The sequence below is a fragment of the Geotrypetes seraphini genome, chromosome 18, assembly GCF_902459505.1.
Source record: "Geotrypetes seraphini chromosome 18, aGeoSer1.1, whole genome shotgun sequence".
NCBI classification, from domain to species: Eukaryota; Metazoa; Chordata; class Amphibia; order Gymnophiona; family Dermophiidae; genus Geotrypetes; species Geotrypetes seraphini.
This window is the reverse complement of record NC_047101.1, coordinates 29106071-29122870: the sequence shown is the minus strand read 5'-3', so window position 1 is coordinate 29122870 and position 16800 is coordinate 29106071. Positions and strand designations below refer to the sequence as shown.

At 43.7% G+C, this 16800-nt stretch overlaps 1 protein-coding gene across 2 annotated transcripts in view; it reads right to left on the bottom strand.

The window, feature by feature from the left end:
- Window positions 1–16800, bottom strand: part of RANBP17 (RAN binding protein 17) — a 548236-nt gene that overhangs the window by 458341 nt on the left and 73095 nt on the right. For both annotated transcript variants that reach the window (XM_033927588.1, XM_033927589.1), the window contains 2 exons: window positions 15722–15795; window positions 8559–8678 (listed from right to left, as the gene is read on the bottom strand). In XM_033927588.1, coding sequence (XP_033783479.1) covers window positions 8559–8678; window positions 15722–15795 — 194 coding nt within the window. The remainder of the gene's footprint in view (window positions 1–8558; window positions 8679–15721; window positions 15796–16800) is intronic.

Sequence of the window (16800 nt, the reverse complement as noted above, 5' to 3'; positions counted from 1 at the left end):
GAAATCTGATCACATTTGGATGAGCCATAAGTGAACTGAAAACACTGAGCACTCTAAAACAGGAAAGGCCTGTTTCCTGTACCTTGAGGGAAGCCATTGTCAGGCTTTTTGCCAGACTGGCCTGCAGGAAGGCTAAGACCACCTGAATGGGAACACACAACTGCTCCACCTGGTCTCTGGCACACAACTACTGGAAAGCCCTCCAAGCTTTGACATAAGCCACCACAATAGAGGACTTCTTGCACCTGAAAAGAGTGGCAATGACTACGTTGGAGTACTCCCTTTGAATCAAGGCTTTGCACTAAAGAGCCATTCCTTAAGATCAAAGTGTTGGGGGTTCTCCATAGAAACCAGCCCCTGACTGAGAAGGTTGCAATGAAGACAGAGCTTGAGGCTTCTGACCTGCTGAATACGGACAAGAATCATGTACCACGGACCTAGGTTACTAGGATCATCAGGCCTGGATTAGTCTCGATCCTGCCTATGACTCGACCCACCATGGGCCAAAGTGGAAACATGTAAAGGAGTTCCTGAATTGGCAATGGCTGAACTAACGCACCTAGACCTAAGATTCCTGGCTCTTATCTTTAACTGAAATGCTTGATTTTGATTTCCTGGCTGAAGCCATCAAGCCTTTGTTGGTCCACCCCAACGACGCACAATGAGACAGAATGCCTCCAGCAAAAGAGACCACTTTCCCGGGTCCAGGGCTTGGTGACTGAGAAAGTCTATTTGCACATTTTCTACTCTGGCCACGTGCGCCGCAAAGAAAGCACTTTTGTCCATCAAACAGCATCCATGCTTCCCAACTCAATTTATTTATTCAATTTTCTATACCGTTCTCCCAAGGGAGCTCAGAACGGTTTACATTAATTTATTCAAGTACTCAAGCATTTTTCCCTGTCTGTCCTGGCAGGCTCGCAATCTATCTGATGTACCTGGGGCAATGGGGGGATTAAGTGACTTGCCCAGGGTCACAAGGAGTAACGTGGGTTTGAACCCACAACCCCAGGGTGCTGAAGCTGTAGCTTTAATCACTGCGCCACACACTCCCTTCACACCTCTAGTGCACCCCCCCTCCTTGCCGATTTACATACGCCACTGCAGTGGCATTATTGGAAAACACCCTTACCACTAGTCCTTCCAGGGTGTAGAGCTCTAAACATTAGCCATAAGGCACAAAGCGCTAGATCAGTGTTCTTCAACCTTTTGACACCTATGGACCGGTGGAAATAAAATAATTATTTTGTGGACCGGCAGTTAAAGAACACTGGGCTAAATCGTGCCCTTCTCTACCCAATCTCCGTCCCAGACCCGGCCTCCATAATAGTACTAATTGTAACACCATTTTTTCCAATCATTTTTCATATATACACACACACAATATAATCGTATTAACAACACATAATGGTTAACCACAAAATTAAAATACACAAAGCACACTGTATGCTTTTCAACATTCAATCCTACCAGAAAACAGATAACCTCATGCAAATGCAGGACCAAAAACTAAAAGTACTAATATTTACAAACAAACCCTAAGATGCAAGATTCTGCAAGCAGTGCAACCCCAAAGGAAAAGAAACAAATGCATTTTTTCCTGACCAGACAGCAGATGCAAATCAATCACTAAATAAAAATATAAAAGCAATGCCCCTACTGTTGTTGTCTCTCTCCTTCCATGCTATGCCTTGCCTTCTGGCCTGCTCCCCAGTGTTATCTTCGGGCCAGTCCACTGTGCGATCAACACGGCATCTTCGGGCCGGCTCCCTGAGTGTTGCATTGCACAAAGCTGTGGGCAGTGGCTCCTAATGCGCGTCCCACGCCTCATCTGGAAGTCTTCCCTCTGACGCTGCTATATCAGAGAGAAGGCTTCTGGTTCAGGCGCAGGATGCGCATAGGAGCCTTTTCCCTTTGTGTGTCACCCATATGACGTCCAGTACCCATTGGTCCGAGAAGATCGGTTCCCATTCCCATCGAAACACCAACAATCGGCCTCCAATGTGAAGAAAAACTGAAGTTCTAGCATTATAGGGACTTCTTGGAGGACTAACTGGTGCAAGAACTTGAAGCCTGCTGGCGTCAGGGGTTGCTATAGCACTGTCTGTATCCTTGGGAAGATCTCTGGGAGGACAAACCTGTGGTGGTCTGGCAGAACCTGCATGAGGGACGAAAAGTACTGCAACTCCCCCCAGGGGGGACGACGAGTCCTGCTATCCAGGAGAGACATAAGAACATAAGACCAGTGGTCCATTGTGCCCAGCAGTCTGCTCCCATGGTCGCCCTTAGGTCAAAGACCAGAGCCCTAATTGAGTCTAGCCTTACCTGCGTACGTTCTGGTTTAGCAGGAACTTGTCTAACTTTGTCTTGAATCCCTGGAGGGTGTTTTCCCCTATGACAGACTCCGGAAGAGCATTCCAGTTTTCTACCACTCTCTGGGTGAAGAAGAACTTCCTTACATTTGTACGGAATCTATCCCCTTTTAACTTTAGAGAGTGCCCTCTCGTTTTCCCTACCTTGGAGAGGGTGAACAACCTGTCTTTATCCACTAAGTCTAGGCCCAGTTTCTCTAATCTCTCACTGTACGGCAACTCCTCCAGCCCCTTAACCATTTTAGTCGCTCTTCTCTGGACCCTTTTGATTATATTGTGTCCTTCTTCAAGTACGGCGACCAGTGCTGCACGCAGTATTCCAAGTGGGGGGCGTACCATGGCCCAGTACAGCGGCATGATAACCTTCTCCGAACTATTCATGATCCCCTTCTTAATCATTCCTAGCATTCTGTTTGCCCTTTTCATCACTGCCGCACATTGCGCAGACGGCTTCATTGACTTGTCGATCAGAACTCCCAAGTCTTTTTCCTGGGAAGTCTCTCCAAGTACCGCCCTGGACATCCTGTATTCGTGTATAAGATTTTTGCTACCAACATAAATCACCTTACACTTATCCACGTTAAACCTCATCTGCCATGTCGATGCCCATTCCTCGAGCCTGATTATGTCACGTTGCAGATCTTTGCAATCCCCCTGCATTTTCACTACTCTGAATAGCTTTGTATCGTCCGCATATTTAATCACCTCGTTTATAAATATGTTGAAGAGCTCGGGTCCAAGCACCGAGCCCTACGGCACCCCACTGGTGACGCTCTTCCAGTCCAAGTATTGTCCATTTACCCCCAATCTCTGTTTCCTATGCACCAGCCAGTTTTTAATCCACTTGAGTATTTCACCCTCGATTCCATGGCTCGCAATTTTCCGAAGTAGTCATTGATGCAGAACCTTGTCAAACGCCTTCTGAAAATTCAGATATACAATTTCGACTGGGTCACCCTTGTCTATCTGCTTGTTTACTCCCTCAAAGAAGTGCAGCAAGTTTGTCAAACAAGATCTGCCTTTGCTGAAACAGTGCTGTCTGGTCCTCATCAGACCGTGTCCGTCAAGGTGATCAATGATGCGGTCCTTTATCAGTGCCTCTATCATCTTTCCCGGTACTGATGTCAGACTCACCGGTCTGTAGTTTCCCGGGTCTCCCTGCGAACCTTTTTTGAAGATTGGTGTAACATTCACCACCTTCCAGTCCTCCGGAATCTTTCCCGATTTGATCGACACATTGGCTATTAGCTGAAGCAGTTCATCTATAGTCCCTTTCAGTTCCTTGATGACCCTCGGATGGATACCATCCGGTCCCGGGGATTTATCGCTCTTAAACCTATCAATCTGCCGGCATACCTCTTCTAGACTGACAGTTTACCCTGTCAGTTTCCCATTTTTGCTTCCAGCATAAAACCTGATGAGTTCTGGTATGCTGTGTATATTCTCTTCGGTAAATACAGATATAAAAAAAGGTATTCAGTCTGTCAGCGATTGCTTTGTCCTTCTTTAGCGCTCCCTTTATTCCTTGGTCATCCAACGGTCCCACCACTTCCTTCGCAAGTCGTTTCCCCTTAATATATCAAAAGAATGGCTTGAAGTTTTTCGCCTCCTTGACTATTTTTTCCTCGTAATATCTTTTGGCCCCTTTTACCGCCTTATGGCACCGAGGTTGATGTTGTTTGTGCTTATTCCAGTTTTCGTCCGATTTTGACCTTTTCCATTCCTTAAACTAAGTTTTTTTTGGTCTCTGATCGCTTCCTTTACCTCTACAGTGACCCAACACGGTCCATGTTTTGGAGAAACACTCCTTCCTCAGGGGTCCTAATTGTCCTATGCTTCACTAGTTGAAAACCATAATGATTACAATGATGATGAATAAAATCCGGAAATTCCTCTCTGCAGTTTCTTTTTGTTTTTGATTCTACCTGTTCACTGCAGACTCGTTGGATTTTTTTTCTTTGTTGACCCTTGAGGGGAGGTATGCTGGCCTAGTGCCTAACCCTCAGTAAGTCTGGTTCTAAGAGAGAGGGTATAGAGGCACAGCATTCATTACTCATTAAAACAAACTAAATAAAGCATATAAATTATCTTAAGGCAGAGAATACCAGTCTAATATACCCAGTACCTTAATAGGATTTAATTAGGTAGCTCAATAATAATAAGCAGACAGTAGTCCAGCAGCAAGAGGGGAGCTATCCAGTTTTTTGCACTGTTACATGTATGATTATCTCCCAGTTGGTGAGAAATTGCATGTGTGTGCTTGCTGCATAGAGCTCCTGGCTCTCAGAGAATGAGTCCGTTCCCTTGAGGCTAGAGATGCAGACTTGGAAGAGCTGAGAGAGACAGAGGTACATAGAGGAGACCTACAGGGACTTTGTAGAGTAGTCCTACTTTTAGTATACGTGTTGGTGGATCCTCTTCTGCTGTTACCATGCTAGCAGTTGGCATACCCCAGGGTTCTGTTTTAGGACCTCTTCTCTCTCTCTCCTCCCATTGCTTCCAGTATCACCTATATGCTGATGACTCCCAGATCTATCTCTCTACACTCAAAATTTCACCTAAAGTCCAAGAAAAAGTATCTGCCTGTTTGGCTGACATTGCTGCCAAGATGTCCTGCATCATCTGAAACTATGTGATTATCTTCAAAGTAGGGAGGCCGACGGCATTTCCTATCAGTTGGAAATTGGACACACCAGTGTGAAATGTTGACTCTTTCAAAAATTTGTGGCATGCATAAACACCGGAGATGGAAGTGGACTGGGAACTTTGCTTGATAACTCAATAGGCTTGCTGCCATTTACAATCTCAAGTGATAGAGCCAATTCTATTTTCGGGTTTTCTAAGGAAGAGATTGAAACAGGGCCATGTCAGGACTCCCGAATTATTTTTGAGATAAGTGGCAAACATCTATATATTTTTTGCATATATCTCTTGGTCACATTATACATTTGAAGAAGAAATCTCTGTACAAAAAAATATAAAACATTCAAGTCATATGCAATGATTGGAAGGTGAGCTCTGCGATGGGGCTTCTCTCCACAGAGCTTCATGTTTCTGAGCATATGTGAATGTGAAGTGTTTCTTTACTGATAAGTTACTTTGAATTTGCTACACACTATATGAGGAAGACATATTTTTTGTGTTTCAACATTTTTTCGCTCTCATTTTTTGAATTATATTCTCTGGTTTGCTGTTTGTATTGACGGGGTCATCTGAAACTAAACTTGTCTAAAACGGAGCTGTTCCTCTTTCCTCCTAAACCCTCTGCTCCTCCGCCTTCATTCTCCATCTCGGTAAAGAATACTGTCATCATTCTAATCTCCTCTGCTCATAACTTTGGAGCCATCTTCGATTTCGACCTCTCATTCTCTACGCACATCCAACAAACTATTAAGGCCTGTCGCTTCTATCTCTGCATCACCACCAAAATTCACCCCTTCCTCTCTGAGCACACTACCCAGACCCTTGTCCACGCTCTCGCAACTTCACGCTTAGATTACTGCAATCTATTTCCAATTGGTCTCCCACAGTACCGCCTCTCTCCCCTGCAATCTGTGCAAAACTCTGCTGCACAACTCATCTGCTACAACCTCGCTACACTCATGTCACCCCTCTCCTTAAAAAACTTAATTGCTGCCTATCCACCTTCGCATACAGTTCAAGTTCCTATTGCTGACCTATAAGTGTGTTCATTTTGCTGTCTCTCAATATCTCTCCTCTCTCATTATACACCTTCCAGAGAACTCCGTTCCTCAGATAAGCTGCTCTTAGCAGTACCCTTCTCCTCCACTGCCAATTCCAACTTTATTTCTTTCATCTAGCTGCTCCCATGCTTGGAAAAAATTACCCAAATTTGTCCGCCAAGCCCCTTCCTTTACCTTGTTTAAAAGCAGACTAGAAACCCACCTTTTTGATATAACATTCAATCCATAACCCTACTTCCCATTACCCACCAACCCAGCCAGCATATTACCCATTTCCCTTAACTGAATCCATGACATTCTATTTGCCTGTCTTGTCTGTTTAAATTGTAAGCTCTTTCGAGCACAGACTGTCTTCTTTGTGACTCTGTACAGAACTGCATACGTCTGGTAGCACTATAGAAATAATTAATAGTAGTAGTAGTGGTGGTATTTGGGGTTTTTCCAGGTACTTGTGACCTGGATTGGCCTCCTTGAAAACGGGATACTGGGCTAGATGGATCATTGATCTGATCCAGTAAGGCTATTCTTATGTTCTTATAAATGGAGGGGTAATCAGCCAGATTAGGGCTCCCCAAGGCATCCTGCTTAACTGTTCCACAAATGGAATCAGTGAGTGGCTGATGACAACAGAGGCATAATATCATGTGCCAACTAAGGGAATCTTGAGAGTACCCAAGAAAGGGACTTGGGGGTAATGGTGGACATGACAATGAAGCCGACGGCACAGTGCGCAGCGGCCGCCAAGAGAGCGAATAAAATGCTGGGGATAATCAAGAAGGGTATTACAACAAGAACGAAAGAAGTTATCCTGCCGCTGTACCGGGCAATGGTGCGTCCGCATCTTGAGTACTGCGTCCAGTATTGGTCACCATACCTTAAGAAGGAAATGGTGTTACTCGAGAGAGTTCAGAGGAGAGCGACACGACTGATTAAGGGGATGGAAAGCCTTTCATACGCTGAGAGATTGGAGAAACTGGGTCTCTTTTCCCTGGAGAAGAGAAGACTTAGAGGGGATATGATAGAGACTTACAAGATCATGAAGGGCATAGAGAGAGTAGAGAGGGACAGATTCTTCAAACTTTCAGAACATAAAAAAACAAGAGGGCATTCGGAAAAGTTGAAAGGGGACAGATTCAAAACGAATGCTAGGAAGTTCTTCTTTACCCAACGTGTGGTGGACACCTGGAATGAGCTTCCAGAGGACGTTATAGGGCAGCGAACGGTACTGGGGTTTAAGAAAGGATTGGACAATTTCCTGCTGGAAAAGGGGATAGAGGGGTATAGATAAAAGATTACTGCACAGGTCCTGGACCTGATGGGCCGCCGCGTGAGCGGACTGCTGGGCGCGATGGACCTCAGGTCTGACCCAGCGGAGGCATTTCTTATGTTCACATGTGCCACATCACATAGTACATGCACGCTCCTCTTTTGGTAATCTGGCACAATCAACACATGAATTAAGATGATTAGAGGCTGAGGAGTCCTTCTCTGTCAATATTTTACAAAATCAAGAGGTTTTGAGGCAGGAAAAAAAAAAGATAAGAAAAAAATTTTTGAAAATCCAAGATGACCACCACTGACAGAAAAATTGTATCAAAAGTGGCCCGTAAAAAGAAAATGAAAAACCAATAAAATGCTGAAGTAGGGGTTTTGGAGGTGGGTGATCTGAACTCTATCCCTAGAAATCCCCGATAATGACTTTGCTAGGACCGCCTGCCCTTACCACCCCTCCCCCCCCCACAATTTTCCCATAGGAAATAATGAGGCTGTACTCATTCTCTGCAGTGCCTGCCTCTGTCTGCTCTCTCTCTGCAGCTAAAGTGAAGGAAAAGGAATTTCTCCCTCAGAATTTTATCAAACAGTCCAATCTTCAGGCTGCCGGTCAGACAGACCTTGACCAAAACCTCTGCCCCACGGAATCTGGGCACATGAGCAGGGGTGGGAAAATTCAGCCTGCGCCCTGATACACCAAGGGCTCAAGATACAATCAACCTGCGCTTAAGCCTCTGAAAGGCTCAGAGGGCAAGTTGCTCCCAGGGGACCAGACTCCAGCTCTGAGGTGGCACACAGCAGGTTGGCTCCACAGGTCCACCCAAAGCTTGCCCTGTGAAGCCGCAGTCCAGCTCTGTGGAAACTACTTCTTTTCCCAGGCAAAGAACCCTTGAATAAGGGGTCTCAGGGCACCAAAGCCTCTGGAAGGGTCGAACTTACGTCGGAAATAAGAAAAATAAGCAGAGCAGATCAGAAACATTTCTGCACTGTTCGCTCATAAAGAAAAAACTGTAGGGGGCTGCTATATAGGAGGAGCCAAAAACAATGTGTTTTCACAGATACAGATTGAACACTTATCGTACAGACTCCGGAGTGGATGTAACAAAGTACAAACACCGAGCTGAATTGTTTTGAAACATTTATCTCTCATTCCAAATTCCTCCCTCAAAGTTTCAATATCCTATGATACAATTAAAATGTTTAGAAATACCTGAGGATTTTCAAGGATCCTTTTTACACCTTTGATTAAATTGCCAAGATATTTGGCACGTTCTGGATTGCTGAACAATGATCTCCTCACAGATGCAAACTGGACTAAGCAGGATAGTGCCTAAAAAGTGAAACATGGGCAGCTTTAGAACATAAGACTCCTCCTTTATATCCTCAAGACAGTTGGCCAGTTTAACCCTTGCAACAGAAATCCCATTCTATAGCTCAGATTTGCTAATTTACAGTTTGAAAATAAATTGACAACATTACATAAATCCAAGGAGATTCAATTAGCAAAAAAATTCACATAGATTTCAACTGTTGAAAGCTGTGGCACTATGACATTTTAATACATATAGTACAGACTCCAAGGGCAACAACAAAAGATTAGGTTCTTACCTTTGCTAATCTTCTTTCTTGTAAATCCACACTCTATTCCTAGACAAGTGGGTTATACATACCATGTCCCGAGACTGCTTGTAGGAAGCCTCATTTACATAATTTTTCTGACACTCCCCTCTTACCTCAGGACTGCTCTCTGGTCTCCAGTTCATGCAAAAGCAGACAGTGAACCTGTAAGGAATACAGACAAAAGGGAGAGGTACGGGGAAATTCTCTGACAAACAAGTCTAATCTGCTCATAGCATGAAATTTCATAACAATCATGAACAATTGAAAAAGGTTAACAAACAGTATAAACCTGAAAGACATTGTGCTATAAGGAGATGCAGCCTGTACTAACAGAAGGGGGCACCACAGTTAGGGGTCCCCGAGGCAAAATGCCGTTTGGATGGTACTCTTAGAAAGCCTGGTCAAGAAACCATAAGTTCAGCCTACAAGTTCTTATCGAGGCAGAAAATTGGCGAATCAGCAACTCCCAGGGCAAGTTTCAGGAATAGAGTGTGGATTTACAAGAAAGAAGGTTAGCAAAGGTAAGAACCTAATCTTTCATTCTTATACAATCCCACTCAGCTTCTGGACAAGTGGGTCATAACAGAGCAGTCCTGTAGAATCAGGGTGGGACTGATGAGCCTGCTGCCAGAACTGAAAGCAGCATACTGCTTGGCTGCCATATCGATTCTGTAACGAGAAGATGTGGAAAGCAGAAACCAGACAACAGAGGTAGAAAAAAATGTCTATTTCTTTTCTTTAGGATAAAATAGTATTGTAGCTATGTTGATAAATGTTTATGCACCTAATGAAACTTGTGGGAAAAATTCACTAAAATTGGCTTTCAAATATGAATTACATGCAACTCAATGCCTTAATCTATGATATAACCACCTGTTGGTAGCAAAATAAGCTATTTTTAAAAACATTTTTAACCTATTATTGTGCTCAGTCACCTCCACCACAATCATAACTAGGGTAAGTACCAGGACCAGGATTCTCAAAGAACCGTCACAGTACAATGTTGTTCCTCTACCTGCTATTGTATACATTACACAGTTGTAGTTATTCACTCACTCCATGATATATTACGATATCTGTATTTAAGCTAAAGAAAAAGTGCCAATATAGATTGCACTTATCCGTTTGTTCCGGTGTCGAAAAACGATGCTGTCTGGGTTAACGGCACATACAAAGGCCTTAACGTTTTAATTATGAACTTTCAGATACCTAGAGCAATCCATCCGGTGTGCCACAAGGGTCTCCGCTATCTTCATTGCTCTTCAATGTCTAGGCACGCAGCTAACCCAGTTAGGGATAAAACTATTTAGTTATGCAGATGATTTTACGATCATCATCCCATTCGTTAATTCTATCTCTGAAACTATTCCTAAAGCTTCAGAAGCCATAAAAGTGATGGAGCACTGGATGACAACCTTTAGGCTCAAACTTAATTCAGAAAAGACAACTTTCTTCGTTGCTTCGCCACATCCGCTTGACACCAAATCACCACTATGTATCAATAATCTTAATTACCCTATCCAACCTACCATAAAGATACTAGGTGTAACTTTGGATCAGTGCCTAACCATGAGAGACCAGGTAGACTCCTTGATCAGAAAGGGATTTTTCACTCTCCGGAAACTCAGATCCATTAAAGCTTATTTCGATACAGCGGCATTCAGAACCCTAGTCCAATCCCTCGTACTGAGTCTACTTGACTACTGTAACATCGCCTATTTAGCAATTTCCCAAAAGAACATGCAGCGTTTACAATTGATGCAAAATGCAGTGGTCAAACTGATCTTTGGGCTGAGGAAGTTTGACCACGTGACACCCTACTACCGGCAGCTGCATTGGCTGCCAATGGAGGCGCGCATAAAGTTTAAATTTGCCTGCTTCTGCTTTAAAGCACTACACGGACTTGCCCCTAAATATATAACTGACCTTTTCGTCTTCTCAGCCAACAGACACAAGAGAAGCTCACATTCCAACTTCGTTTCCCCCCCAGTGAGAGGTTGTAAACTGAAAAAACACCATGAACATCTTCTCTCGCACCAAGCAGCATCATGGGGTAAAGACCTAAAACAATTGCTTTCGCCCACTACTTATGAGGAATTTAGGAAACGTCTGAAAACACACCTGTTCCTAAAGTATCTAGACAACTGATCCTCTCTTCTCTCTCCCCTCTATAGCGATTAACTTGTTCTATTGATCACTCTCTCCTCAAAAATGGATTTACTGTCCTATTAACCCTCTTTCTTCTTCCCCTCTAAAAGTCAATCAATTTGTACCTTTGCTTAATCTTTGTAAACCGCATAGAACTTCACGGTATTGCGGTATATAAGCTGTTATTATTATTATTATTATTATTATTAATAATGCTGCCTCATTTGTTGATTATGAGAACATCAAAATCCTGCTGCTGCTCTGTGTTTGCAATCCATAGAAACATAGAAACATAGAAATAGACGGCAGATAAGGGCCACGGCCCATCCAGTCTGCCCACCGCAATGACCCTTCCCCACCTAACTCAGTGAATAGATCCCACGTATCTATCCCATTTGGCCTTAAAATCAGGCACACTGCTGGCCTCAGTGACCTGAAGTGGAAGATTATTCCAGCGGTCAACCACTCTCTCAGTGAAAAAGAATTTCCTGGTGTCACTGTGCAGTTTCCCTCCCCTGATTTTCCACGGGTGCCCCCTGGTTGCCGTGGGACCCATGAGAAGGAAGATATCTTCTTCCACTTCGATGCGACCCGTGAGATACTTGAACGTCTCGATCATGTCTCCCCTCTCTCTGCGTTCCTCGAGTGAGTAGAGCTGTAACTTATCCAGCCTTTCCTCGTAAGGGAGATCCTTGAGACCAGCGATCATCCGGGTTGCCATTGTCTGCACCGACTCTAGTCTCAGCACATCTTTTCGGTAATGCGGCCTCCAAAATTGCACACAGTACTCCAGGTGTGGTCTCACCATGGATCTATACAATGGCATAATGACTTCAGGCTTACGGCTGACGAAACTCCTGCGTATGCAACCTATGATTTGCCTTGCTTTGGAGAAAGCTTGCTCCACTTGATTGGCAGCCTTCATGTCCTCACTGACGATCACCCCTAGGTCACGCTCTGCTTCAGTTCTTGTTAGGATCTCGCCATTTAGGGTGTAAGTCTTGCATGGATTATGGCTGCCCAGGTGCATGACTTTGCATTTTTTGGCATTGAAGCTGAGTTGCCAGGACCTAGACCAGCGCTCCAGTAGTAGTAGGTCGTGCATCATGTTGTCGGGCATTGAGTTTTTGTCTGTTGTACTCTTGGCCACTACATTGCTTAGTTTGGCGTCATCAGCGAATAGTGTTATTTTACCTCGGAGACCTTCTGCCAAGTCTCTTATGTAGATGTTGAACAGGATCGGGCCCAGGACGGAGCCCTGTGGCACTCCACTGATCACCTCCGTCGTTTTGGAGGGGGTGCCATTCACCATTACCCTCTGAAGCCTACCCTCAAGCCAGTTCCCAATCCATTTCGTCAGCGTGTCGCCCAATCCTATAGAACTCATTTTGCTCAGCAACCTGCGGTGTGGTACGCTATCGAATGCTTTGCTGAAGTCCAGGTATACGATGTCCAGGGACTCCCCAACATCCAGCTTTCTCGTCACCCAGTCAAAGAAGCCGATCAGGTTGGATTGGCAGGATCTCCCCTTAGTAAATCCATGTTGACGGGGATCACGTAGATTCTCCTCGTTCATGATCGTATCCAATTGGCATTTGATTAGAGTTTCCATTAGTTTGCTCACTATTGATGTGAGACTCACCGGTCTGTAGTTTGCTGTTTCCATCTTGGAGCCTTTCTTATGAAGTGGAATGACGTTAGCCATTTTCCAGTCCAACGGGACGTCACCTGTACTAAGGGAGAGATTGAAGAGTGCGGATAGCGGTTCCGCCAAGACATCACACAACTCCCTGAGCACCCTGAGCATCCATCAACAACTGTCTTTGAGGTCCTATTCAGTGATTGCCCACTGCCTGTGATTACCCAAACACAAAAAAATCTATTCCAAAAATATCCAAAATTGAAATAAAACACAAAAAAGAAAAAATAAATCTCTTGGTACAGCTATTTGCTATAAATACTTTAAATAACTTATCTGTTGAACCATTTATCTCTAGTAAGCTCTACAACCCAAGCTGGGTTTCACCTTTATCTTTAGGGAGAACAACCCTAGGAGGAATTCTTGGCTGACCAGCCACTCCTGGGATTCATAAACACAGAGGAGCAGCAGGATTTCAATGTGCTCATAAAAACAAATGAGGCAGCATTAAGACCCTATCCCCGCAAAGAACAACTTTGGACTTTCTGAGGAAGGCTGCGTTGAGTGAATCATTTGTTTACTCTGTCCAAAAAATACAACAACTGGGGGACATGTAATAAATTTAAAACAAACCACAGAAAATATTTCTTCACTCAATGTTTAATTAAACACTGGAATTCACTGCCAGAGAATGCAGTAAAAAGAGTCAGCTTAGCAGGGTTTAACAAAGGTTTAAGTGATTTCTTAAAGGAAAAGTCCATTAGTCATGATTAAGATGGACTTGGGAAAATCCATTGCTTATTTCTAGCTTAGCAGCATAAAAATCTGTTTTACTCTTTTGGGATCTTACTAGGTACTTGGCCCTGGATTAATCACTGTTGGAAACAGGATACTGGGCTTTAATTGACTTTTGGGTCTGTTCCAATGCTTATGTTCTTATGACTCCCTAATTAGTGGCTATTGTACCTATGCCCCTATAAAATCCAACATCACTCGTATGTGAGAAACAATGTCCTGTTTGTCCTCAGAGTACCATATATAGTTGAATATAAAAAATATGATTATAACAGCAAGTCAAGTTGTTCTGGCATCTGCTTGGAAACAACCAGATCTTCCAGTGTTCTGAGTACTGTTGACCAAAGTCCAATTTATACAACAAATGTCAAAATTAACTGTGCTTCAGAGATACAGTCAAACCTCGGTTTGTGAGTAATGCGGTTTGCAAGTGTTTTGCAAGGCGAGCAAAACACTCGAGCAAATCGTGCCTCGCAAACCAAGCGTTGACTCCATTTGTGAGCACCCCCAGAGAAACGACATCACCCCCCCTCCCCCCCAGCGAACTGGCATCTCCCGTGTCCAAACACATACCCCGATCTAGCACCGGCAAGGACATGCCGGTGCCAGTGCCTGAAGATCCTACCTCTTGCCTGGGATGTGGTGGGGTGAGGTGGAGCAGCGCAAGTGACCTCGGGGGGGGGGGGGAACCAATCAAGCAAGTTTCCCTTACTTCCTATGGGGAAACTCGCTTTGATATACAAGTAATTTGATTTACGAGTATACTTCTGGAACGAAATATGCTCGTAAACCAAGGTTCCACTGTACATAGTTATAATACCATTTGGGGTACATATGAAACTTGGATTAGCTCCCAAGGGAGTATTCCTATTGATTTCTGAACTATAGCTTCTTATATCTTTATACCTAATGAATCTCCTGCACACATTCACTCACTGGGGCGGGAGGGGAGAGGTGGGGAGGAAGGGAGGGTTGGGTTATAGAAGACATATAGACGATTTGATATTCTTAGTATGTATTAAGAAATAAGACATACAATGAATCAATGTATTGTTCTATGTTTGATTATACAAGATAGATGTTTTAAATGTATTTAAATTACTAATAAAGCAATTAGAAAAAGAAAAAAACAACAACAACAACAAAACGATTATAAACCGAAGTAACCTTACCCCCCCAAAAAAAGGGGGAAAAGGTTCAAGCAAATATAAACTGGGGGGGTTATATTCAATTGCCCTGCCTTGCACACAGCCCTCCTTCCTGCTCACTTCCTATGCCCACTACTAGCCTCCCTTAAGCCCTGGTAGTCCAGTGGTGAGCAGGGACAAGAGCGATCCTTCCCGCGTCCTATCCCGGCGAACTGTTAACCACCCCGCCACCTGGACCCGTTGCAGGCCTCCCGCTGGCCTGATTAAGCACCCTGTTAGTCCATCAGTGAGCTGGGACAGGAGCAATCCTTCCAGGGCTGTGGAGTCGGTAGATAAATCCTTCAACTCAGATTCCTCAATTTCTGGTACCCACGATTCCGACTCCAGGTATCCAAAATGTCTCCTACTCCAAAGCCCTGAATCCTTCCCATGTCCTTTCCCAGCCAATTGTTAACCACACCACCTCCCTCCCAGACACCTCTACCTCTAAAACATACCTTTGAACCCTGGTGGTCTATCTTCATTCGCTCCTACCCTGTGCAGAGCTGCGATAGAAATTGCTGCTGGGAGTTCTTGCAGCATTCTCACAAATTCTCTTGGTCGCAAGAGACTGCTCCAGGAACTTGTGGCAGCCTTTTCTGATCCTGGCTCACCGCTAGACCATCTGGACTTAAGGCAGGCCTGCAGGAGGCCTGCAATAGGTTCCGGGTGGGAGGCGAGGGAGTGCGCAGACCTGAGGACCCGAATATAAATCAAGACTCCAATATTTGGGCCATTTTTTGGCCCAAAAATCTCAGTTTATAATCGAGCATATACGGTAAAATTATACCATGCACAGTACATGTTAATGAGAGGAAGGAGACACCTGGCACTGAAAAGATCCCCCCTTTTTCTGTTTTTAACATTCCCAATTTAGAAATGAATAAAATTTCCATGTGCACTCTACAGAGTAAAATTATTTAACTGCTAGCATCTCCCAAATACAGCAAATATATTTAACACTGCAATTTAAAAATTACTTACTAACTGTGACAAAAGTGGAGGGAGGGTATGATACAAATCGAAAAACAAGTCCAAGGTCTCTGGTTCTAAAAAGACTGAGAAGAAAAATATAGTTTAATTCATTTGCTGCATTTTCCATAGATGTAAAGGGGCATGTGAACAACAATTTTATAAGAATAACAGAAGAAAAAAAACAAAAAACAAACTACTGTAAGCGTTTAGCCTGCTTTCTAAAACAAAAGAAGATTATGCGCTTGTAACATGTTTGGGTTTATGCCCTACCAAAGTTTCAGGACATGTCCTCCAACAGGGCTTATTTTGGGGATCATGTACAAGTGTCCCAAAAAGAAGGCTCTATTATAGGTGGAAGATCTTTAATTAGACTAGAAAATATACTCCAAGTATAACCAAGGGTCTAATTTATGTTCACCCAATATGCCAAACATTAAAAAGAATTTTATATAAATAAGGTTCCCAAGTACCTGCAATACAGTTGAAAATCACTATAGTGATTTGCTGATAAGAATTAGCTAAATAGTTATATTAAGACTAACTCTCTTCAGGTTGTCCCTCCCTATTGGTGATGAATTGACGTGAATGTACACAATTTTTTAAAACTCCAACTGCAGGGTTGCAGCATGTAAGAGCAGCCCAGCAAACAGAGGTTGAGGTTATCACTGAAGCATACAACATTAACAGTAGATGCCCATCCTTTTATTCCTAATATAGTTTAGTGTTTATTTGCTGCTCGGATGCAAGAAGTAGGCAGAATGCGGTTAGACAGAGGATGAAGAACAGAGATGTACATTATTCTTTCACACACCATCCACTGGAAGAAAGGCTGCATTCTTTTCCCATTACCAGATGAATTCAAAACAAAGAGAAAAAAAACCCTTGCTACAGTGACAGGAAAATCAACTTACGCCTCATAAAATCTTACTTGTTGCTGGATTTTTCAAGCCTTGGCTATAGTTGTGTATTCCACTGAGACTTAAATCATCATCTCAGAGGGATGCAGAGGGAAAATTGTTCCAAGTACATTTGCAATTTGGACCTAACCTCACCGGAGCCCCAACCCACCTAGAAGAGAATGCCCCCCC